The sequence below is a fragment of the Mesoplodon densirostris genome, chromosome 4, assembly GCF_025265405.1.
Source record: "Mesoplodon densirostris isolate mMesDen1 chromosome 4, mMesDen1 primary haplotype, whole genome shotgun sequence".
In the NCBI taxonomy this organism is placed as follows: Eukaryota; Metazoa; Chordata; class Mammalia; order Artiodactyla; family Ziphiidae; genus Mesoplodon; species Mesoplodon densirostris.
Window position 1 is genome coordinate 168,663,028 of NC_082664.1, and position 24,590 is coordinate 168,687,617.

General features: G+C 39.5%; 1 protein-coding gene and 1 pseudogene across 1 annotated transcript in view; both read left to right on the forward strand.

Moving 5' to 3' along the window:
- The first annotated feature begins 578 nt into the window (after nt 1-578).
- Nucleotides 579-1,259, forward strand: LOC132488888 (cytochrome c oxidase subunit 2-like; annotated as a pseudogene).
- A 19,988-nt stretch (nt 1,260-21,247) lies between these two features.
- Nucleotides 21,248-24,590, forward strand: part of MALRD1 (MAM and LDL receptor class A domain containing 1) — a 625,167-nt gene continuing 621,824 nt past the window's right edge. Inside the window, exon 1 of the mRNA XM_060096153.1 lies at nt 21,248-21,469. Coding sequence (XP_059952136.1) covers nt 21,248-21,469 — 222 coding nt within the window. The remainder of the gene's footprint in view (nt 21,470-24,590) is intronic.

The following is a 24,590-nucleotide window of genomic DNA, read 5'->3' on the forward strand; positions in this document are numbered from 1 at the left end:
ACAACATGAAATACTATCTCATCAATAGGCTCATTTATCTCACTGATAGCAGTTATACTAATAGTCTTCATTATCTTAGAAGCATTTACATCTAAACGAGAAGTAATATCAGTAGACCTCACTTCCACAAACCTTGAGTGGCTAAATGGATGTCCTCCACCATATCACACATTTGAAGAGCCAGCATACGTCAGCCCAAAATGATCAAGAAAGGAAGGAATTGAACCCTCTCCAATCGGTTTCAAGCCAACGTCATAACCACTATGTATTTCTTTTTATTTTTATTTTTTTTCCTTTTTGCGGTATGTGGGCCTCTCACTGTTGTGGCCTCTCCCGTTGCGGAGCACAGGCTCCGGACGCGCAGGCCCAGCGGTCATGGCTCATGGGCCCAGCTGCTCCGCGGCATATGGGATCCTCCCAGACCGGGGCACGAACCCGTATCCCCTGCATCGGCAGGCAGACTCTCAACCACTGCGCCACCAGGGAGGCCCTATGTATTTCTTTATAAATGAGATATTAGTAAAACCTTATATAACTTTGTCAAAGTTAAGTTACAAGTGAAAATCCTGTATATCTCCATGGCATATCCCTTTCAGCTAGGCTTCCAAGATGCAACATCACCCATTATAGAAGAACTCCTACACTTCCATGTTCATACATTAATGATTGTTTTCCTAATTAGCTCTCTAGTTCTCTACATCATTACCCTAATACTTACAACTAAACTAACACATACCAGTACAATAGACACCCAAGAGGTAGAGACCATTTGAACCATCCTTCCAGCCATCATTTTAATTATAATTGCCTTACCCTCCCTACGAATCCTCTACATGATAGATGAAATTAATAACCCTTCTCTCACTGTAAAAACAGTGGGTCACCAATGATACTGAAGCTATGAATACACCGACTACGAAGACCTACATTTTGACTCTTACATAATCCCAACATCAGACCTAAAACCAGGAGAACTATGGCTACCAGAGGTGGACAACCGAGTAGTCTTACCCATAGAGATAACAATCCGAATACTAGTCTCCTCCGAAGATGTGTTGCACTCGTGGACTGTACCTTCCCTAGGCCTAAAAACAGATGCAATCCCTGGACACCTAAACCAAACAACCTTATCAACATGACCAGGCTTATTTTACAGGCAGTGTTCAGAAATCCGTGGCTCAAATCATAGTTTTATACCAATTGTCCTTGAACTAGTACCCCTAGAGAACTTTGAAAAATGGTCTGTATCCATACTATAATCTCATTAAGAAGCTAACCTAGCATTAACCTTTTAAGTTAAAGATTGAGAGCCGAAGCTCCCCTTAATGACATGCCACAACTAGATAACATCAACATGATTCCTTACTATCCTATCCATATTCCTAACCCTCTTCACATTATTCCAATACACTCTTGTTTCCACCATCTCTTAATGCTGTTTCCATTTAGCTTCCTTCTTCCTATGCACTAGGAATCTAAAATTATATTTTGGACAATAAATGACTACAGTCTGAAATTTGAGAGTCACATGGCTTCACATTCCATAGAATAGAGTTGGATTTCCTTTCTCCCTCATGCCATTCTAAATTTGCCACCTTCACCCTCTTTGGAAGGAAGCTTTTGGACAAGACATAAGAAAAATTTGGATTGCCTTGAAGAGTTCCTCTCTTAAGAGCTGAAAAAAGCCCTATAACCTGTGAGATCTGATGTTGAGCCTTTAGGGGGAACCATGACAGATGTTTAAACCCCCCAGGATTCCACCTTGACCTCCTAGGATGGAGTGCATCCCCAGATCTACTCTTTCTACAGTCTTCCCCATTTCCATAAAAGGAAGTTCCATCTTTATATTTGTCAGGGCCATATTTGGGAGTCGTTCTTGATTTCAGAAATAAAGCTGCACAGCTTGGCAGCTTTAACTGAAGAATGTGCCCGGGATCTGATGCAACTTGCATAACTCAGACACCGTGGTACAAACCAACATCCTCAGATCTAGTTTCTCTCTCATCTGGATGTTCTCCCTGCTCCCACCTTGGCCTTCTTAAATTTATTCCCAACACAGGAGCCAGAACGTTTCTATTAAAATGTAAATAAAATCACATCACTACTCTGTTTAAAACCCTTCAATGGCTTCTCAACTCATTACAATTAAGAGCCAAAGTTTTGGGACTTCCCTGGTGGTGCAGTGGTTAAGAATCCACCTGCCAACGCGGGGGACACAGGTTCAAGCCCTGGTCCGGGAAGATCCCACATGCTGTGGAGCAACAAAGGCCATGCACCACATCTACTGAGCCTATGCTCTAGAGCCTGCAAACCAAAACTACTAAGCCCACACCCCTAGAGCCCACGCACACAACCAGAGAAGCCACCACAATGAGAAGCCCGAGCACCACATCGAAGAGTAACCCCTGCTTGCAGCAACTAGAGAAAGCTCGTGCGCAGCAACGAAGACCCAACGCAGCCAAAAAAAAAAAAAAAAAGTCGGTTTTTACACTGGCCTACAAGGTTCCTTAATGACCTGTTCCCCTCCCCACTTTGCTGCCCCTTGAACATGCCAGGTATACTCCCACTTTGGGATACTTGCCTGTTTTGTTCCCTCTCGTGATCGATTTTTTCCTCACATATCACCATCTCAGTGAGTCCTTCATCACTCTATTTATTATGAAATTACATCACTGGCCCTTGTCACTCGTGATCTCCCCTCTCTGTCCACTTTTCCTTTAAAGCACTTATGACCACCAGTTATACTTCATCTTTAACTTATTTATTGTTTCTTTATTTACTGTTTTATTTTTTAAAACTTCCTCCACTAGAATGTGACCTCCATGACAGTAGCAATGTTTGTTGTATTAATTGCTCTATCATCAAAACTGAGAACACCTAGCACATAAACACAAAGCAATGTTTGTTGAATGAATGATGGTTATACAATAATTTAAAATTAATATCATAGTAAAAATCAAACATATGCAAAGTAAAGACAATAGTATAATGAACCCCTTGTACCAATCATCCAACTTCAATAGTTACCATCATTCTACCATTCTTATATCATTTAGCCTATTTATCCCATGCTTGATAATTCAGTGGGGACACAATTCTTTTTTGGAGGGAGAGTGGGTAAAAATATAGATATTGAAATGTGTAAATCTTTATGATTTTTGACAAGTATATATATACCTTAGTATACCATGTCTTTATCGTGATATGAAACATTTCATCTGCCCAGAAAGTTCACTCGTGTGCCTTCCAAGGCAATCTACTTTTGCCACCATCCCCCTTTCTCCTAACCCAGGCAGTGATTGTTCTAATTTTTTTTCACCTTAATTTGGTTTCGTCTGTTCTAGAACTTCATCTCTAAATTGAACCGTATGTTAGGGATTCTTCATTTTTTCCTGCTTTCACTCAGAACAATGTAAGATTCATCTGTGTTTTTACATGTATTAATACTAATTAGTTCCTCCTCATGTTGTAGTGTTCCATTGTATGAATTTATGGCAATTTGTCATTTCATTCTCCCAGTAACGGATATTTGCCATTGTTTTATGTGGTCTATCTAGCTGAATGTTTCATGTGCAATTGAAATGAGTTTGGTTTTGGCTATGGTTCAAAAGCTGCTATATACATTCTTTAAGTCTTTTTTTTTTTTTTTGGACATATGTTTTCACTTCTCTTGGGTAAATGCTTAAGAATGGAGCTGTTAGGCTAAAGTGTTGGTGTATGTTTTTTTTGTATAACAAATGCTAAGCATATCTACAAAGTAGTTGTACCACTTTATATTTCCATTAGTGATGCTTTATGGGTTTAATTTGCATTTCCCTGATGGTAAATGATATTGAGCATTTTTTGATGTGCTTACTGTTGATTTGTCAAGAAGAATTTCTTATATATTCTGAATACAAGACTGTGCTCAGCTACATGTTTTGTGAATATTTTCTCCCAGTCTGTGATTTGCTGTTAGTTTTCTCAATGATGTCTCTTGATGAGCAATTTTTAATTTTGAGAAAGCCTAATTTTTCTTTTCTTTTCTCTTGTGATTATTTCTTTCTGCTTTCCAAGAAATCTTTGCTTAAATCTGCACAGATTTTTTCTATGTTTTCTTTTAAAAGTGTTATAGTTTTATCTTTTACATTTAGGACTCTGCTACATTTCAGAATAATTTTTGTATATGGTGTGAAATAGGGGTGGAGGTTATTTACTCATTTTTCCATTTAGACGTCCAGTTGTCTCAGTACTGTTGGTTGAAAAGATTTTTCTTTCCCACTCAATTGCTTTGACACCTTTGTCAAATATTGATTAACCATGTAACTGTGAGTCTGTTTCTGGACTCTATTTTCTACCTGTATTCCAAGCTCAAACTGATTACTGTTGCTTTATGGTAAATCTTTTAGTCAGACAACATATGTTTTACAACTTTGTTTTTTCTTTTGCAGGACTGTTTTGTATATTCTAGGTCCTTTGTATTTCCATATGAATTTTAGAAATAGATGATCAATTCCTATAAAAATACTTTGCTGGGATTATGACTGGAGTTTTATGGCTCAGCATGTGGTCTCTTTAGCTGAATGTTCACATGCTTTTGAAAAGAAATGTATCCTACAGTTTTAGGGTATAGTGTCTATAAATGTCAAAAAGATCAAGCTGGTTGATAGCCTAGTAATTCTATCAGTTGCTGAGAAGGGATACAAAACTATCCAACTCTGATATTTTTAGATTTATCTAGTTTGCCTTTTAATTTTGTTAGTTTTTGCTTCTTGTAGTTTGAAGCTTTGTAGTTAGGTGCATACACATTACAAGTGTTATATCTTCATGATGTATTAACTCTTTTTCACAATGAAAAGTCTTTTATTTTTGATACTGCTTGTCTTGATGTCTGTTTCATCCAGTGTTAATATAACCCATGATAAATCTTTTTTTCCTCCCTTTCATTTCTACTAAAGTGCATCTTTTAAAGACATATTATGGGGCCCTGATTTTTTTTTTCTAGCCTGACAATCTTTGCCTTTTTGGTGAAAAGTTCAGCTCATTTAAAATTAACATAATTGTTATGGTTGGATTTGAATCTACCACTTTATTAACTCTTTCTTTTTTCTTCCTTTGCTTCCTTTGTCCTACTTTCTTTAGGGCAAACCAAATATTTGAAAAATATTCTATTTTGGGGCTTCCCTGGTGGCGCAGTGGTTGGGAGTCCGCCTGCCAATGCAGGGGACGCGGGTTCGTGTCCCGGACTGGGAGGATCCCATATGGCGCGGAGCGGCTGGGCCTGTGGGCCATGGCCGCTGAGCCTGCGCGTCTGGAGCCTGTGCTCCGCAACGGGAGAGGCCACAGCAGTGAGAGGCCTGCGTACCACAAAAAAAAAAAAAAAAAAAGAAAAATATTCTATTTTGATAATTATGTTGACATTTTAGGTCTTCCCCTCTGAAAACATTTTAGTGGTACTCTAGAATTTGCAATTTGCATCTTTAATAAAAATCTACTTAGAGTTAATATTGTATTAGTCCATACAAAGTATAGGAATCTTCCATCAGTGTAATACTACTTGCCTCTCTGTCCCTTATGCCATTGCACCATATACTTACAATTACATACATTTATAAACTTCATAATACAGTGTTATAATTTTTGTTTTAAACTATTAGATAACAAAGAAATGAGCATTTTGTGATTGATTATATTTTATATTTTGTGGTGGATTAAACATGTCCACAAATATTTACTTTTGCTACTACTTCTGTTGAAGTGTGGAGTCTAATTTCCAATCCTCTTGACTTTGGGCTGACTTTAATGCTACATCAATAAAATACAGTGGAAGTTATGTTATTCTCTCAATGATAGCTCATAAAAAGCCTTGCAGCTTCAGTTTGTGTTTCTTAGAACATTTCCCCTTATAACTGACCTACCATGCTGTGACTAGCTCAAGCTATATGGAGAAGTCTCAGGTAAGCTTCTAGCCAGCAGCCACGGTGTGAGTCATCTAAAGTTGTGTCTTTAGATGACTCTAGCCTCAGCCATCATCTGGCTGAAACCACATGAGAGATCACAAGTATTGCCCAACTGATCTCAGTTAATATACAGGACCATGGTAGAGAATAATACATTTTTATATTAAGCTACTAACTTCTGGGATGCTTTGTTAGGCTGTCATAGAAAATATAGTCATATTCTTATCATTTCTTCCACCAATTATCACCTGGTGTCATTTGCTTTCAGCCTGAGGAATTTCTGTTAGTATTTCTTGGGAAGCCTATCTGTTAGTGCTGAATTTTTACATTTTATTAATAATCTGAAATGGCTGTGTTTCACCCTAATTTTTGAATAGTCTTACTGGAGGTAGAATTCTGGGTTGACCGTGTTCTTTTTCCCTCAGTGCTTAAACAATGTTGTTCCATTATCGTTTAGCCTCTTCTGTTGTTAATGAGAAGTTAGTAGTAATTTTTAAAATAATTTTTCTCATGCTACTTCAGGAATATTTCTTTTGATTTTTAGCATTTGATTATGATGTGTCTAATTGTGCTTTCTATGTATTTATCCTGCTTGGGACTTGGTGACTTTCTTGGTTTTAGAAGTTGACATTTTTTATCAAATTTATGGTATCGTTAGCCATTAGTTTTTGTTTTGGAAGTTTCTATTCACATATTCTCAAGCTCAGAGATTCTTTCCTCAGTCATGTCCAGTTTACTAATGAGCCTATTAAAGGCATTTACAAAGTTTTATTATGGTGTTTTTGATTTCTACCCATTCATTGTGATTCTTTCTTAGAATCTCTATCACTTTGCTTACATTTTCCATCTTCTCTTGCAGTTTGTTTACTTTTTCCATTAGAGCTCTTAGCATATTAATCATAGTTGTCTTAAATGTACAATCTGATTATTCTAACATTCATGCTGTATCTGACTCTGGTTTTGATACTTGCTCAGTCTCTTCAAGCTGTGTTTTCTGCCTTGTAGTATGTCTTGTAATTATTTCCTGATAGCCAGATATGATGTACTGGCTAAGATGAACTGCAGTAAATAAGCTGTTAGTAATGTGGTGGTAAGGTATGGGAGTAGGGGGAGTTTCATAGAGTCCTATGATTAGGGCTTAGTCTTTTAGTGACCCTGTGCCTGTGGAATGAACTTTACAAGTGCTTCTTAGCTTTTCTTTCCCCCCCATCAGGTGGTATAGGATGGCTAAAGGGGACTGGAGTTGGGTATTTTCCCTTCCCCTCAGGTTGGTTTGGCTCTGATTAAAGCCCAATATGTTAAAATAGTTTCTAATAAAATAGTTTCTCTTGAGGTCAGACCTTGTTAAGGATGGAATGCTCTGACATATTTCAAAATGGTCACTTTATCCTTCCCACTACCTGAGGCCCAAGGGGATTTTTCTCTCATCTTCACTGTGAGAACTTAGTAGAGCTCCAGGAGGTAAAACTCAAAATAGTATGAGCCCCTGGCTCCCGTTAACTGTCTCCCCTTGGAGTTTTTAACTCTTAGACTTGTCCATACTGAGCCGTTAGAAATTTCAGAATGAGGGAGGGAGGCGGGGGTAGGCCAGAACTAGATTGATAGGAATTTAGAGTTTATTCCAAGTATGACTGGACACCCTTGGAAGGTTTAAGTCAAGGGTGATTGGATCTGATTTACTATTTTAAAAGGTTTTTCTGGCCAACTTATGGAGACAGGAAAGTGGTGTGGTAGGTAGGCCAAATGTAGAAGTTGGGGGACCAGCTAGGGAGCTGTTACAGTCATTCAGGTGAGGGCTGATGTGGTCTGAGAGTAAGTTATGCAGCTAGTTTCTAATCTTGAAAAGAGCCTAGATGTTCCCCGAAGCAGAAGGGACAAGATTTAGACTATTCAGTCTAGGCTATTGCCCTCTGAGGGCAATAGATCATTGATTCTCCAATCTACGCCCCCGAATAAATACTGCATGCCAGAAACAAATGCCTTTATATTTAGCTTTGTTTTCATCACTTCTCTCATCCAGCCAGAAGAATTGTCACTTCCTAAACTTCTATCCTATTTCTCAGTTCTGTACTTTTACACATGGCATTTCTTCCTCTTTGAAATTTCTTTTCTTTATTCATTTAAACATTTGTTTATGAGATCTCATACAAATGCTACTGAGGACACTTTTTTCTTCCTCTCACTTCTAATACAATTTTATTATATTTTTCAAGGTGTATGATATATGGTTGTTTATACCATGATTGCTATTCCCTATTGTCAAGTATTATGAATAATCTGAGAATTTATCCTAATTGCTTGCTAAAAAGTTAGCAATTCACAATTTCATGGGTTCTGGCAGAAGACATGAGACTTCTGAGTCAAAGGACTTTGATATTTATGGCATAGCACTATCTGAAAAGCACTATCTGAAAAGCATAAGCATATTTATCAAAATAGTAGGATTAAATAGTTGAAATTGTAACTATTCTGGAAAATCTAATGAGGTATGAACAGATGAGCATGAGTCTTGCTGATTTTAAGGTACATCATTACTTCCATTCCATGGGTTATTTATTTCCCAAAAGCTCATTGAAGTTAATGACATTTATCTATAATTATAGATATAAGTAGTATAGATATAAATATATTTTACATGAAGGATAGGACATATAAGGAATACATGGTCATTGTATTTTAATTTGTTATTAATTTTATTTTTATCAAAGTAAGGTATGCACTTAATGTTAAAATGCCAAGCTTACCCTAAATAACAGGGGTCTGCCTCCCTAACCCCATTCAACCCTTAGTCTCTTTCTGCAAAGGCAATAACGTTTAACTCTCTTGCTGTTTCTTCTGGCATTTACACCCATGTTTTAAAACAGCATGCAAATGTTGTGATTTCTTTTTTTTAAATTATTATTATTATTATTTAGGCTGCGGCTGGCCTTAGTTGTGGCATGCAGGATCTTTAGTTGCAGCATGTGGACTTCTTAGTTGCGACATGCATGCAGGTTCTAGTTCCCTGACCAGGGATCGAACCTGGGACCCCTGCAGTGGGAGCACTGAGTCTTACCCACTAGACCACCAGGGAAGTCCTGTGATTTCTTCTTTTTTTTAAAAAATTTTTATTTATTTATTAGTTTTGGCTGTGTTGGGTCTTCATTTCTGTGCGAGGGCTTTCTCTAGTTGCGGCGAGTGTGAGCCACTCTTCATTGTGGTGCGCGGGCCTCTCACTGTCGTGGCCTCTCTTGTTGTGGAGCACAGGCTCCAGACGCACAAGTTCAGTAGTTGTGGCTCACGGGTCTAGTTGCTCCATGGCATGTGGGATCTTCCCAGACCAGGGCTCGAACCCGTGTCCCCTGCATTGGCAGGCAGATTCTCAACTACTGTGCCACCAGGGAAGTCCCCTGTGATTTCTTAATTATTAATGTTTAGACTTTATTTGCTTCCTGTTATGGTGATTGACAGTATGCCTCTCTTAGACCATCTTACTCATTTACTACCAACACCATCATCTTGATGAGTTGTATTATAGTTTTTATTTATGCCGATAGTCAGTGCATATTATTATGATTCACAGTGCATACCATTGTTATTATGATTTGAACACTGTTGATGGTCTTCTTTCTGGCACAGCCTTTGTCTTTTTTTCCTGGCATTAATGGCAGTCTCTGTCTCTGTGTCTCTTTGTCTCTCATCTCTCTCTTCCTTTTTCATTCATTTGCTTAGTTCTCTTTTTACATATCTTTTCCCACCAAATACTCAATAGACCAATAATTTCCAAAATATTCAAACACATCAATTAACCCACAACTTCCTTTTTGTTTCCCCTGGAAAACAAATGTCCTGCTCTAGCCGTTCACCCCTGCTCCCACCTCAACCGACGGCTCTAGGTGTGCTGCCAGCTCTCATCCTGGGGCTTTCCACTATCTAGCCCCAGAGTTAGACATGCTATTTCTTGAATCCCGTGTCTTCCTCTCTTGGTTTTCTACCTCATTTTGCTATAACACATTCTACTGTAGCTTCCTAAGGAAAAGAGCATCCATGATAAATTTTCTTCAGTCCTTGTGATTTTTGAAATCTCTTTATTTTAAACTTATAACTTGATGGACAGTTTGACTGGGCTCAAAATTCTAGGGTGAAAGTAATTTTCCCTCAAAATTTTGACATTATAAATTCATTGCTTTCACATCCCCATTGTTGCTGTTGAGAAGTCCAGTGCCATGTTGATCCTTTGTAAGTAACATTTTTTCTTACTTGAATATGTAGCCAAATAAAATTTTATGTATATATGTATGTACATATATCATATATATATAAATTTTTCATTTTGAAATAACTTTTAAATCACAGAAAAGTCACAAAAATAACGCACATAATTCTTGTATATCGCTCACCCAGATTCCCTGATTTCTTTAATTCTTAATCATTCACTCTTTGTTTTCCTTGCTCTCTTTTTGGATTATTTATTAGTGGGATATTGGATACCCTAGGTCAATGCCCAAACCTTATTTTCTCTCCCATTTTCGTGTTCCGGTGTTTTACATTTTCTTTCTGATAGATTTTCTTTTTTACTTTGTATCACCTCTATTATTTTATTTCAGTTAGTTAAAATTTTAAATTCCAAGAGTTTTTCCTTCTGATTGTTTCTATTCTCTAGCATTCTGTTCTTGTTACTAGATGTACTATCTTAATCTTATTTCTCTGATATTTTTTGTATCTTCTGTCCCTATGTTACTAGCTATTTCTAAAAAGCTAGTTTGAGTTGATCTCTCTCTTTCAAGTCAGAGACTATCAGTTAGGATCCTATTAGATAATAATATTTGGAAGATATTATTATCACACTTAGGAGGATCTGTTTGCAGTGTTTAGGGTAAATAAGAGATGGTGAAAAGTAGAGGTTTACAGCAGCAAAGAGCTGTTAGTGTCCCTGGACCTGAAGGGCTATGGAGGGAGAAATTGTTGGGACCTGAAGAGAGCACTAGTTATAGCTGCAGCTCGGGGAGAGGGTTGCCTGAATGAGTACTAAAAAAATCATTATTATATTGCTTACTAAATAATATTATATTGTCTAATAAGGGAATGTTGCTACTGATAACCTTTAGCCCCGCAGAGAGGGAGATTTGACTCTTACCCTGCCATCTCTGGCTGGTGCTTCCCATTCACCTAATCCACATAGGAGGCAGAATTCAGGAGCCTGGGTATAGTCTCTAGGGCTTGGCCTCCTGGGCCACACTGCAGGGTAGAGATGGAAGGGGTGGCTCTGAGAGACAAAGGGAGAATATCTAGCACTGAGCCTCCTTAAAATATTAGTGACCCTTTGCTATGCACTCATTTGTGAATGATGCTATATAATTTGAGACTCTGGGATTTCTTAGAGGCTGATCTTTGGTCTGCTCTATGATGAATGGAGGGAGAAAGGACTAGAATTGAGGACAGGACCTGATGTGCTGGGTTAGGGAGAGACCCGAGAGTCTAAGATTTGTATACCAGCATTTTTTTTTTTTTTTTTTTTTTTTTTGTGGTACACGGGCCTCTCACTGTTGTGGCCTCCCCAATTGCGGAGCACAGGCTCCGGATATGCAGGCTCAGTGGCCATGGCTCACGGGCCCAGCCGCTTTGCAGCATGTGGGATCTTCCTGGATTGGGGCACGGACCCGTGTCCCTGCATCGGCAGGCGGACTCTCAACCATTGCGCCACCAGGGAAGCCCATACCAGCTTTTAATAAAGTCCTAATATTCATTACCGCAATTCAGCTCTGCTTTCCAAATCATCAGTGCCTCCAATGACTGAAATTCTCAGGATTTCTGTGAGACATACAGCTTTTTAATCCTCCTCTTCTCTGCCAACTCCTTTACAATTTCTCTATCTACTTTCCATCTTTCAAAATTTGTTGATCTCGTTTCTGCTATCATCTCCTTTCCTAATATCTTTGTATTTATGTCTTTTTGTCTTTTGTCCTTATATCAGTTAGCTTAGGGATCAGAGAGACCATCTGCCATGTGTGATGAAAATTCTTAGATATTTTTATAAGTTGACTCATGGAGAATATAAATTTCATAAATGGACTCAATTGAATGAACTAAGCAGTGATTAATAACAATTTCATCTACTAAATGTTTATGTCTAGAAATTCATGAATCTGAACACTGTAGTACAATGAAAAATACTGTTTCATAGTTACCATATAGGTGACTAGCGTTTTGGTCACTTTTTTTGTCATTTAAAACAAGGAATGTTATTCTTGTTTTAAACGTGGAGTCATATACCTGGCAGGGATATATGTATATCCATCACTTCTTGTTCTGCTTATTCTCTGACAAAAGTGCTCATACACTTAAATTGCAAAGCATGAGAGGGTAAAAAGGAAAGGGGATGGATTATCCACCCTTCAATGATCGAGAGTTGACTGCACCAGACACTGCCAAAAGAAATCTGCCCAGTGTCTGTTTTAATCAAACATATTTATAACTCAGTCCTTTACATTTGTAATTTAACAATTGAATTATTTCCATTTAACTGGCAGCAGATGGTGTGTGATTATTGCCTTCCTAATAAAAAAAAAGCCTGTCAATACTTGTTAAATATGGATTAAGCCAAGGGTTACTGAAACTTCTTGGGTTTTCATGAATACAGTTAATTCAACTTGAATTTGGCAATTAAAATGTGTAGAAATCACATAAATTATATATGCATTATGCATCTTGGCACCTCAGCTTCAAAAATGAAGTAGTTGGGTAGTGAATTCCTCTTGGAGATAAAACTTATTTTTGCTATTTTATGTTAGAAAATAAAATTGTCCCTGTGTAAACATGGGTGGTAGTTTGCGTATTTTAAAGTTCATTATGCTTGTGAGATGTTCTCCTCCAGCATGGAGTCCAGGGAGACTGTGCAGCCTGTTCGTCTGCCCGGCATTCTCACTGGTTTAAAGGAAGGCAGCTTGGAGGTACTGCAAACAGTCTCACTTACCACCCAAGCAGCAGATTGAATGTAAATGATATTTTCAACTCTTCAGAAATTGTGATCACATTTTTTAAAAAGGTAAATTATTATCCAGCAGGTGTATAAGCCTGTTCAGAAGAGTTGAGGTTCCTTTAAAAAATTGACTCTTTGGGTCAAAACTGGAGTAACTGCAGTATCATATAAAGTTTTCGGGATGGGATGAGTGATTCAGTGGAACCTATTGCATTATGTATTGAAAGAAAACAACGCAAGTCATTTGGTCTCAAGCTTGAGGTTTCTGTGTGTGGTATATATATATATATATTTTTTTTATGAGAGCTGACTTTTTAGAGGGTTTGTTTGGTTGTTATTTTCAGGGTTTTTGGCTCTCAGGGCTTTGCCTCATCTTTCATCTTCATGGTATTTTTCTGGGAAATCTGTTTCAGACATGGCGCAGGGATGGTCCCTACTGAAGCTCCCTTTGCTCCCTCCAGGCCTCAGTTGATCTTTCTGCTCAGTGGATCCAACACTTTTCTTTCAGCTCATGAGAGCTCATCACTCATTTTTCTCCTGACTGGCTTAGATGCCTCTTTCTTCAATTTAGAAAAATACCTTTGCCAGTGATTTTTTTAAAAGAAAGTTTTTAGAAAGGGGGTGTGTGTGTGTGTATGTATGTATGTATGTGTGTGTCCTGAGATCCTAGAATAGAATAGGAATAGACATAGAATAAAGATATGGGAAGGCTGTGAAGGTAGATGTATTTTGGCATTTGAAGGGACTTCCAATAAAGCAGGACAAAAATTCCACCGTCTATTAGGGTTTGGGTCCCTCATCTAAAGTCAGTCTGACACAAGTTATGCAACACAATAGGATGAACTGTATACAGATCTGTAGAAAATCAGCAGTTGAATATCAGTAATTTTATATGATGCAACATGATATTTTAAAGTTGGTTTTTTTTCCAACTAGAATTAACAGGACTTGGTAACTTATTGCATTCGGTGGTGAAAGAGGAAGGAGTTAAGTGACTTTGATAAATGTTGATCTTCGGTGTTTATCTTGAATTTAAATTCATGGTCATTAACATCAGGATAGATAATAGCTATCATATAAAACTTTGTTTCAGGCACATTTTTATGCTATTTATCTCCGTCTGTCTATCCATCTATCCATCATTCAATCAGCGAATCTTCTATTCTATGAGAAAGTATTATTATTATTCCTGATTTATGGAGCAGGAAAGGGAGGGTTAGAGAGAGAGCTTAGCTAACTTGCCCAGATCACATAGGTGAAAGGTGCTGGAGGCTGGGTTCTCATTCAAGCTCTCTGACTCCAGAATCTGGCCCAGAAGCCCCACGTCATCCCCCGGTGGGCTCTGAATTACCCCCCCATCACATACTTGTCCCTGGTGCATTTCTTCTCCCCTCCTCTCCTGTAGGACTATTTTCTACACCTTCTTTCTCCACAAACCTCCAGTATCTCCTCTCCTACATGCATTCTCAGCTCATGACTTTGTCTCTCCACCACAGTTAATTCCCCATCCTCCTGAATCTGCATCCATATATATACTCTGCCTCACATCCAGAGGATCAACTGTCCCAGCAGTTCCTCCCCTAGATAGTAGAACATATCCCCTTTACTCAGCGATATTCCTGTAGCAACTTTTTCCTCTTTTGTATTTTTTTTTTTTTTTGCGGTACGGGGGCCTCTCACTGCTGTGGCCTCTCCCGTTACGGAGCACAGGCTCCGGATGCGCAGGCTCAGCGGCCATGGCTCACGGGCCCAGCCGCTCCGTGGCACGTGGGATCTTCCCGGACCGGGGCACGAACCCGTGTCCCCCGCATCGGCAGGCAGACTCTCAACCGCTGCGCCACCAGGGAAGCCCTTTTGTATTGTTAATTTGTCCCTTTCTTCTGGGTTAGTCTCATAAGCATACAAACCAGTTTTCATTTCTCTTCTTAAAAAGAGAAACTCCTTTTATCTCACATCTTTTTGTCAGTTACTCTCCCGCTCTTATCCCCACTGTGATAAAACTCTTGGAAAGAGTTACCTATAATCAGTTCTCCAAATTCCTCTCCTCCCGTTGTCTTGAACTCTGAGTAGGCTCTTGTCTGCTGCTCCTGACAGTCACTAATAAACTTCACATGCTTGCAGTACCCGTCTGTTCATCTTTTCTTAGTTGATCTCTCAGCTGCATTTGACATAGATGATCACTCTCTCCTCTTGAATTCCATCTTTAGTTTCCGGAATGCCAGACTGTCATGGCTTTCATTCTACATTCCCAACTGTTGCCTCTCTGCCACTTTTGTTCCTTATCTTTCTGACCTCGAATTGCTGGAGTGGAATAGCATTCAGAGTTTTTCTTTTCACTACCTTGGTGCTCTCATCTACATCATGGTTTTCAATATTGTTTGCATCAGCTTTTCTTGGGTACCATTTCAGATCCTCAGAGACTCTCTTTTGTTTCAGCTCTTCATTGCCTTTGAGCTGCACCCCTGCAACTTTTGTTTCTTGCCCCCTGCATGCCGTAGATTGTTGGTGTTCTCTGAAAATTCATATGTTGAAACTAAATCCCCAAGATTTGGGACATGATTTGGTCAAAGTGAATGCAATCAGAGACCTCACTTTTATAGAGACCTCAGATTGCTTCCTCCCCACTTCCTGCATGTGAGGACATGGAGGAGAAGGCTGTCTATGAACCAGGAAACGAGTCCTTACCAGACACTCAATGTGCTGGTGCTTTCATCTTGGACTTCCCGGTCTCCAGAACTATGAGGAATAAAGTTCTATTGTTTATAAGCCACCCAATCTATGGTATTTTGTTACAGAAGTCCAAACGGACTAAGACACTGCAAGAGGCTTTTTGGTTCATGCCACCTGGAGACCTCTGCGCCTGTGCAACCCACCCCTACTTGTGCAGCCTGGGGTTTACACCACTGGGACATGAGATCCAGTGGGTAAATTCTCTCCTCTTTCACACTTTTTGGCTCTCCTATCTTCGTCAGTTTTGCTGTTCCATCCCCTGCTGCTTTAGTTTTCATCACTACTTCACAACTCTCCAAAGAAAGGCAGTGAGCAATGAATATCATTTACATTTTCCTCTAAGTACTCCAAATATAGCCTTGACAAAAATATATCTTTTCATTAGATTACAGAATTGTCTACAACAATCATATTCTACAATCTTATTTCAGGCTGGATGCTCTCTATTCAACGCTAATTTACTGCATTAAATTACACTTACTATATAACTATACCTTTGGATTGTTTCATAAGTAATTTCCCTGTGTTTCTACAACATACCCACACATCATAAATGATCATTTTTCCTTTCCTAATTTTGCTTTCTACTTACTAGTGAAGCAAAGATAGTTGTCTTGCCTTCTGTATAGGTACTATTCCAACTTCTTATTGATGGTTTGATCTTATATTTAGCTTAGTTAGTGAATCTTTCTAATTTCTCTCTTAGTCCGGCTTGCTTTTGTTAATCATCTGCCTTAAATGTACCTTTCAGTGTCTTGCAGCAAGTGTCTCTGACTCATGCTTTCTCAGTTCAAACCCATACCATACACATCTTATATTCTCTGACTGGATTTTATTCAGCTGTAATTCTAAGAACTCTGAACACAAACAGGCCTTTAAAAGGTTGAAGCAAAAGTAGTTCAAGAGAGAATAGAATGGTGAATAGAATGAGAAATTCCAGACGTGTCCTTGTTTACCACTGAAAAGCAAAAAAAAAAAAAAAGAAAAATCATTCTCTATTATTCACTTGGACATCTTCCTGTTCTTGCAAGATTTTAAAAATAAATTTATTTATTTTTTATTTTATTTTTTGCTGCGTTGGGTCTTCATTGCTGCACGTGGGCTTTCTCTAGTTGCAGGGAGCGGGGGCTACTCTTCGTTGTGGTGCGCAAGCTTCTCATGGCGGTGGCTTCTCTTGTTACAGAGCACAGGCTCTAGGCACACAGGCTCAGTGGCAAACGGGCCCTAGGGCACACGGGCTCCGTAGTTGTGGCACACAGGCTTAGTTGCTCTGTGGCATGTGGGATCTTCCTGGACCAGGGCTCGAACCCGTGTCCCCTGCATTGGCAGGAGGATTCTTAACCACTGCGCCACCAGGGAAGCCCTGCAAGTTTTTGAAGGACCCTTCTATGAAGTTTTTAAATAATTACAAGCAGCCTGTCCCATGGCTCCCTCCCTCCCACCCTTACCTCTGCACTCTTGCCAAAGAACAAAGGGTAAAGGGGAAGTACAAAAGCAAAGGTCATAGACGTTAAAAATAAAAAATAAATAAAATTAAAAAAAAAGCAAATGTCAAGGAACCATGCATCACTAAGACCTAATCACATTTGGCATATTCCATGTCTGATTTGTGTAGCTTCTGTCTTTAAGCCTACAATGCCAGGTCTTCTGTATGTCATGTGGAGTGATAAGAGTTTTGGTCACTTGTTAGATAACATAATATGGTCTGAGTTCTACTTTTTTTTCTAAACACAGACACATATGAACACCCAATTAATTTGTTTTCTTTATTTATAATCATCTGTTTCCTGAACTGAACTGGTCACCTTAACATCTGAATGTCCATCACTGTTGTGATGTTGCCAAGCTGTTAATGCCTTACTACTTTAATCTTCCAATATGTTGGTTTCCAATTCTTCTCTCTGTAATGATTATTATTTGTTGTCACTCTTCTCTAGCTGTCTTTGTCAAGGGTTGGCTTCCCATACATTACAACACAAGCTTTTGATAAGACAAATATTCAATAACTGTTCAGTGGAAGGATGGAGTTGTACTAGAGGCCTCCATATATGGTTTAAGTACAAAAATTAAATTGTGAGAAGACTGGAGTGAGCTTCTTCTAAATCATATAGAATATCTTTGTGAAGATTTGTAAACCTATATGAATTTTATTTTAAATAGAATTCCTTTTCCTAAACAGGGTTTCAGTGTTGCCAAGTTTAGGGATTTCATATACCCATCAGCTTTCTTTGGTATAGATTTTTACCTGGGAATATCTATCACACTAAAACAGCGTTCTTCCCTGTGTACCATTCACAATCTGATACAGAATTAAATAAATGAGGTAAACTCAGATCAAATAATATTGTGGTTGGCTGCCTTCTCCAGTTATTCCACCTTACCAAATCTTACCCTTATGCAAATACGCTGTCCCCATTGTGGGAAATATGGCGAGGCTTCCCCTCAAGCTTGCTTGTTGGTTCAGCATGACATCCTGAAGTTTACACTTGGATCTCAAGCAGTCTAGTTTCTCCTCCTCTGGGATCTGTGCGCCAGTGAGTGCTTGCTGGTTGCTTAGCTTAAGCTGTGTGCTCACCATCCTGCTCATGGAATGTACCCTTGGTAGAAAAAGGGGCCCTATTTCCTTCATCTTCCATTTACTACTTGATATTTCTTAGATATTCTCTACCATCCTACTCTATCAGAGAATCACTTTTAATTTCCAGTAGAAACATTTTTTTTGCAACTGTGCAACTAGAATTCCTATGAATTTCCAGCAAGACTGTGAGACCACTATTGATATTCTCATTATAGCATAATGAAAAGTTATCTTACACAAACCAGTTTTAAGTACCCTTATGTTAAAATCCACGAGGTAAGTTTCTGGTTTGGTTATAATTTTTAGAAAATATGTCTTTAATAATAAAGTTTTCTTAAAGCTAGTTGAATAAAGAGTAATCAGAAGAGATTCATTTCAAAATATGCCCTTTCCCTTAAATTTTAAATCAATGTTTTATCTTCTTAAAATCAAAATCAATATTAAATACAATGAAAGAAGAGTCCAGTGGGGCCAGAAAGCTATGTTAGACAGCCTGGCTACTATGGCATCGTATTTCAATAAACTCGACTGCAAGCTGGGGACCTGAACCAACATGCTCCTGAATCTCGCAAGGTCACTTTTCAGTGGGATGGACTTTGAACTTGGGGTTGGTGGTCGATTGAGATCATCACCTGCCTCCACCTACTGTCAAGACTTTGGTTGAGAAAAAGTTTAACCTTGTGCTCATAGATACCTTGAAAGAGATACTCTAATATTTGTGGAAAATCTGACCTCTTTACACCCTCTTCACTTCTGCACAGTTAGCTCTCTATAGAGTTGTATTTATTTTATGGCAGAAACCAGTAATAACAAACACCCACCCCACTGTGGAGGAAAGCAGTAGAACCCCACAGTTTGAGAGATCATACAGTTTTGATTACTCCAGGGTCTCTGGATGGCTCTTCTTCAACTAAGAATGTGATCATCACACTATATTCCCAAGTCCTGTGGGAACAAAATTGTCAGCAAAACATTCTCAAGTCTTAAAGGCAAAAATTATATGTTTAGTTTTTGGGGAAAAAGGCTATTATAGCACAAAACTTTCTCTAAGGTGATGTCATTAGCTTTGTTATAATGTCTAAACAGTGAAGGGATGGTTTCTGGAAAATTTTCTGTGCTCTAGACCCAGATTCTTGCTGTCCAAGCTCCCTTCTCACTTCTCTACAAGGTATTAGAAGACTCTTCCTGCCTCTCCCAGCCCTTTATTCCTCATGAGGACCACCCCTCCTACTGCCTCATTAGTATCTTGTCTTCCATTTTAGCATCTGCTCTTAGACCTGCGTAACAAGAATGGTCTAGGAGAAAAGGTGGTTAGACGGGGTTTGGGGACTGGTGCACTCATGACCTTGTGGGTAAAACGGACACCACTCAGAATGGTATGTGGGGCAAAATAATTCCTGACACAAGGTGACAGCCCAACTGCTAATGATCTTACCAGTAGTGACCCGGGAAATAAATGCCCTCGAGGATGCAACAATTAGGTTATTTGAAACCAAAGCTTTCAAAGACAGCAGAGTTGGCTGGTTACTGCTAAGGGGTATTGGTGCCCTGCAGAGGGATGATGAGAAACTGCAGGTCCTTAGCAAGCAGTTCAAGGCTCAGAGTGAGAGCCGGCAGGCCTGCTATTCTAAGGTCAGGCCCTGGCTGGGAAAACCTTAGACCCTGAAATGTGAGATTAAAATGTCCACGTGAATGCCCCGAACCCTCAGAACCTATGGGTAGTGTGGTATCGTCAAGGGGTGAGGGAAGGTTGACCTTCTGTTGATCTCTCTCCCCACCCTGGAGTCATGGGGAGTGGGGTGGGATCCTCGCTGTGGGTGTAACAGGCTGGCCGGGAGCCCCTCTCGACAGGTGTACTGCCTGTCCCTACCCCAAGCTGGCAGTGCTACGACATTCACGAAAAGAGTGGCTAGCTGCTAGAATTAACATAAATTTCTGCACACACTGAGTATCTGTACTTTAAACACATCGAATGCACTTTTATCTCTGAAATCCTGAGTTGATGCATCCTTTCTCCCAGAATGGGCAGAACAGCTAGAATGAAGGCATGGGGAACGGGTGTTAACCTTCTTACTGATGTGGAAATAAACAAAGACCACCCAAACAAGAACACACAGAGGCTTTATTCCGAGCTTGGTCTAGCAAGAGAGTTAGTAGCCATCATTTGCACAGACTCAAAGGCAGGCAGGGAAGTAGGGAAGTTTTATAATGAAAAAAAGGGCTTCAGGCGTGGCCTCATTGGATGTTGTTGTCATGGGGAAGCCGGAGGTGGACTAATGAATAAAATGTGAGGCATGTTATCTGATTGATTTGGGGACCGTGTTTGACTTTCTCTGGTTGATCTTGAGTTGGAAGCAGGGGCATAAAAAGAGAGAAGCTGGCAGTTATTGAGCAAGTCCTAACCATGCTGTGCCAGTTGCTGCAGTGGTTGTGCTTTCGTTTCCTGGCCTGGTTGCCACAGAAGTGGTGGGTCAAGTTCTATCATCCCAAGTGATCTGGCCACTGTCTACTTTTCTACTCAGTCTCTCACCAGGGCGGCACCTTGGCACTTTCTCTTGTAGTTGGTGCTCCTTTCCCCACATGCTACCCCATTCTCTTCCCCCGCCCTCCCTGAAATCTTTCCTTTGGGGGGCTGGGGGAAAGTAGGAGAGGGCCCTCCAAGGGCCAGCGCTTCCCCCATACTACAAGATGCTGCAGAGATCTCTCCTCAAGGCAACAGATGCCCTCCTTAGGAGCTGTCCCTGTCTCCTCTCCTTGGCTGCCAGGCCCATAACTAGAGTCAAATCCCAGCATAACCTGGCCGAGGATGGGCTGGGCTTGATAACAAAGGAAAGAAATTTTACACTATAGAAGTTGTAAGAATCAGTCATACATGCCATACCATCCAGAGCCTAAAGAGAGCCCCAGGACTGGATTTTGAAGGTTCTGGAATGTTGGCCTGAATAAGCAGTAATTCAAGGACTTGGGAGAACTTTTTCACAACACAGGATTTTAAACCGTAGCAAAGAGTCCAGGGGGTGGGGTGAACTCATTTCTCGGGTGATGCTTACAAGCCTGGAGAAAGTGACGGACAAAGGCAAACAAAGTAGATGTGCCCGAGTTTCTGGGGCAGAGAGTATTGCTGAGGGAGACACGCTAGAGGGCTGGGGGGAGCCCAGAGGGCACATCACTGACCAAGACCATGAGGAATGTGCTGATGAAAGGGTCACCAGCAACACCACGTTCAGTGGTGACTCTCCTTTGCAGTCCAGACCTTTTGATAAGGTAAGTGGTCACAGAATGTGGCTCATTCTTATCCAAGGGAATGGTGGGGCCCTGAAATAATAGAGACCAGGGAGCAGGATCTAACTGCCAGAAGCCAAGAGTCTGTAACTGAGGTTCCATAATGATCCTCAAGGTCAGAGGGGCAGCTGAATGGCCTTGACCTGCAGGAAGTTGTGGATATGTTTATTAGAGCTTGGCATCGGAAGGGGAAACACAGATGGGCAGCCAATGAAGGCGTTGCTTCACATCTGCCAGCAGAAAAGGGAGAAATGGAGGTGCAGAAGGTTGATGGTTGTCAGCCCAATAAAAATCATGATCTCTTGCTCAGTTCCTGGACTCAGCCTAATTTTTTAATATTAATAGACTTTACTTTTTAGAGCAGTTTTAGGGTTACTGAGAATTGCTCTTTGCACAGGAAGTACAGAGAGTTTGGCATAAACCCTCTCCCCTGCTTCACCCCCACGGATTCTCCTATTATTAGCATCTTGCATTAGTGTGTGGTATGTTTGTTACAACTGATGAACCAGTACTGCCATTATTATTCACTAAGGTCCATGGTTTACATTAGGGTTCACTCTGTGTTGTGCAGGACTATGGGTTTTAACAAATGCATTACGTCATGTTTCCACTTTTACAGCATCATATAGGATACTTTCAACACCCTAAAACTTCTGTGCCCCATCAATTTCCTCCTTCCTTGGAACCCTAGCAACTACTTACCTTTTCACTTCCTCTATAGTTTTTTTTAATTACTTTGAAATCTTTATTTTTTTTATTGTTTTTAACATCTTTATTAGAGTATAACTGCTCTACAGTGGTGTGTTAGTTTCTGCTTTATAACAAAGTGAATCAGCTATACATATATCCCCATATCTCCTCCCTCTTGTGTCTCCCTCCCACCCTCTCTATCCCACTCCTCTATAGTTTTGTCTTTTCTGAAATGTCATACAGTTGGAATCAAATCTTCTTAGAGTATTTAATTTCCTCCATGTCTTTTCATAGCTCATTTCTTCTTATCACTAAATACTGTTCCATTGTATAGATGTACTACAATTTGTTTATCAACTCAGCTGTTGAATGACTTCTTCATATTTTCCAGTTTTTGGTGATTATAACTAAAGTGTTATAAATAACTTGTGTGGACACAGTTTTCAAATAATTTGGTTAAATACCAAGGAGTGTGATTGCAGGATCATAAGGTAGAGTGTGTTTAGTTTTATAAGAAACTGCCAAACTGTCTTCCAAAGTGACTGTACCATTTTGCATTCCCATCAGCAGGGGATGAGAGTTCCTCCTTTTTTGGATTTTAGCCATTTTAATAGATGTGTAGTATTATATCATTGTTTTAACTCACAGTGACCTGCACACGTGTTATGTTGAGCATCTTTTCATATGCTTATTTGCCATCTGTATATCTTCTTAGGTGAAGTAACTATTCATACCTTTCCCTCATTAATATTTTTTCCCCAGATTTATGGAGATACAATTGATGTATAACACTGTATAAGTTTAAGGTATAAAACATGTTGATTTGATGCATTTATATATTGAAAAATGATTGCCACTATGGAATTAGCTAGCACCTCTGTTATGTCATATAATTACCATTTCTTTTTTTGTGATGAGAACATTTAAGATCTATCCTCTTAGCAATTTTCAAGTATTAATACAGTATTATTAAGTATAATTGCCATTCTGTACATCATATCCCCAGAATTTATTCATCTTTTAAGTCAAACTTTGTATGCTTTGACCAACATCTCCTCATTTCCCCCTTATCCAGTCCCTGGTAATCACCATTCTATTCTCCATTTCTATGAGTTCAGCTGTTTTGGATTCCATATACAAGTGATATACACTATTTGTCTTTCTCTGTCTGGCTCACTGCGTGTAATGCCCTCAAGGTCCATCTATGTTGTCCCAAATGGCACCATTTTCTTCTTTCTCACAGCTGAATAATACTCCATTGTATACGTATACCACATCTTCTTTATCCATTTATCTGTTGACAGACACTTAGGTTGCTTCCATATCTTGACTGCTGTGAATAATGCTCCAATCATTATGGGTGTGCAGATATGTCTTTGATGTCCGGTTTTCATTTCCTTTGGATATATACCCAGAAGTGGGATTACTAGATCATATGGTAGTTTTACTTTTAATTTTTTGAGGAAACTACATACTGCTTTCCTTAGAGTGGCTGTAACAATTTACATTTCGGACAGTGCACAAGAGTTCCCTTTTTTCTACATCTTCACCCACAATTATCTCTTGTCTTTTGATGACAACCATTCTAACAGGTGTGAGGTGATATCTCATTATGATTTGGATTTGCATTTCCCAGGTAATGTTGAACACCTTTTCATGTACCTTTTGACCATTTGTATGTCTTCTCTGGAAAAATGTTTATTTGGTTCTTCTGCCCTTTTTTTTTTTTTTTTTTTTTTTGTGGTACGCAGGCCTCTCACTGTTGTGGCCTCTCCCGTTGCGGAGCACAGTCTCCGGATGCACAGGCTCAGTGGCCATGGCTCACGGGCCCAGCCGCTCCGCGGCATGTGGGATCTTCCCGGTCCGGGGCGCGAACCTGTGTCCCCTGCATCGGCATGCGGACTCTCAACCACTGCGCCACCAGGGAAGCCCCTGCCCGTTTTTTAAATTGGATTATTTGTGAGAGTTTTTGTTATTGAGCTGTGTGAGTTTAAAAAAAATGTATTTTAGATATTAGCCTTTTATCTGATATGTGATTTGCAAATATTTTCTCCTACTCCATAGGTTGCCTTTTCATTTTGTTGTTGGTTTCCTTTGCTTTGCAGAAGGTTTTTAGTTTGATATAGTCCCACTTGTTTAGTTTTGCTTTTGCAGCCTTTGTTTTTGGTGTCAATTCCAAAAACAAACAAACAAAAAATTGCCAAGACCAACATCCAGAAGCTTACTCCCTGTGCTTTCTTCTATGAGTTTTATGGTTTCCGGTCTTGGATTAAAGGCTATAATCCATTTTTCTTTTGTCCATTTTTGAATTAGATTTTTTTGGTTGTTTTCAGAGTTCTTTGTTATATTGGATTACAAGTCTTTTATCAGATAAGTGTTTTGCAAAGATTTTCTCTCAGTCTGTGGCTTGTCT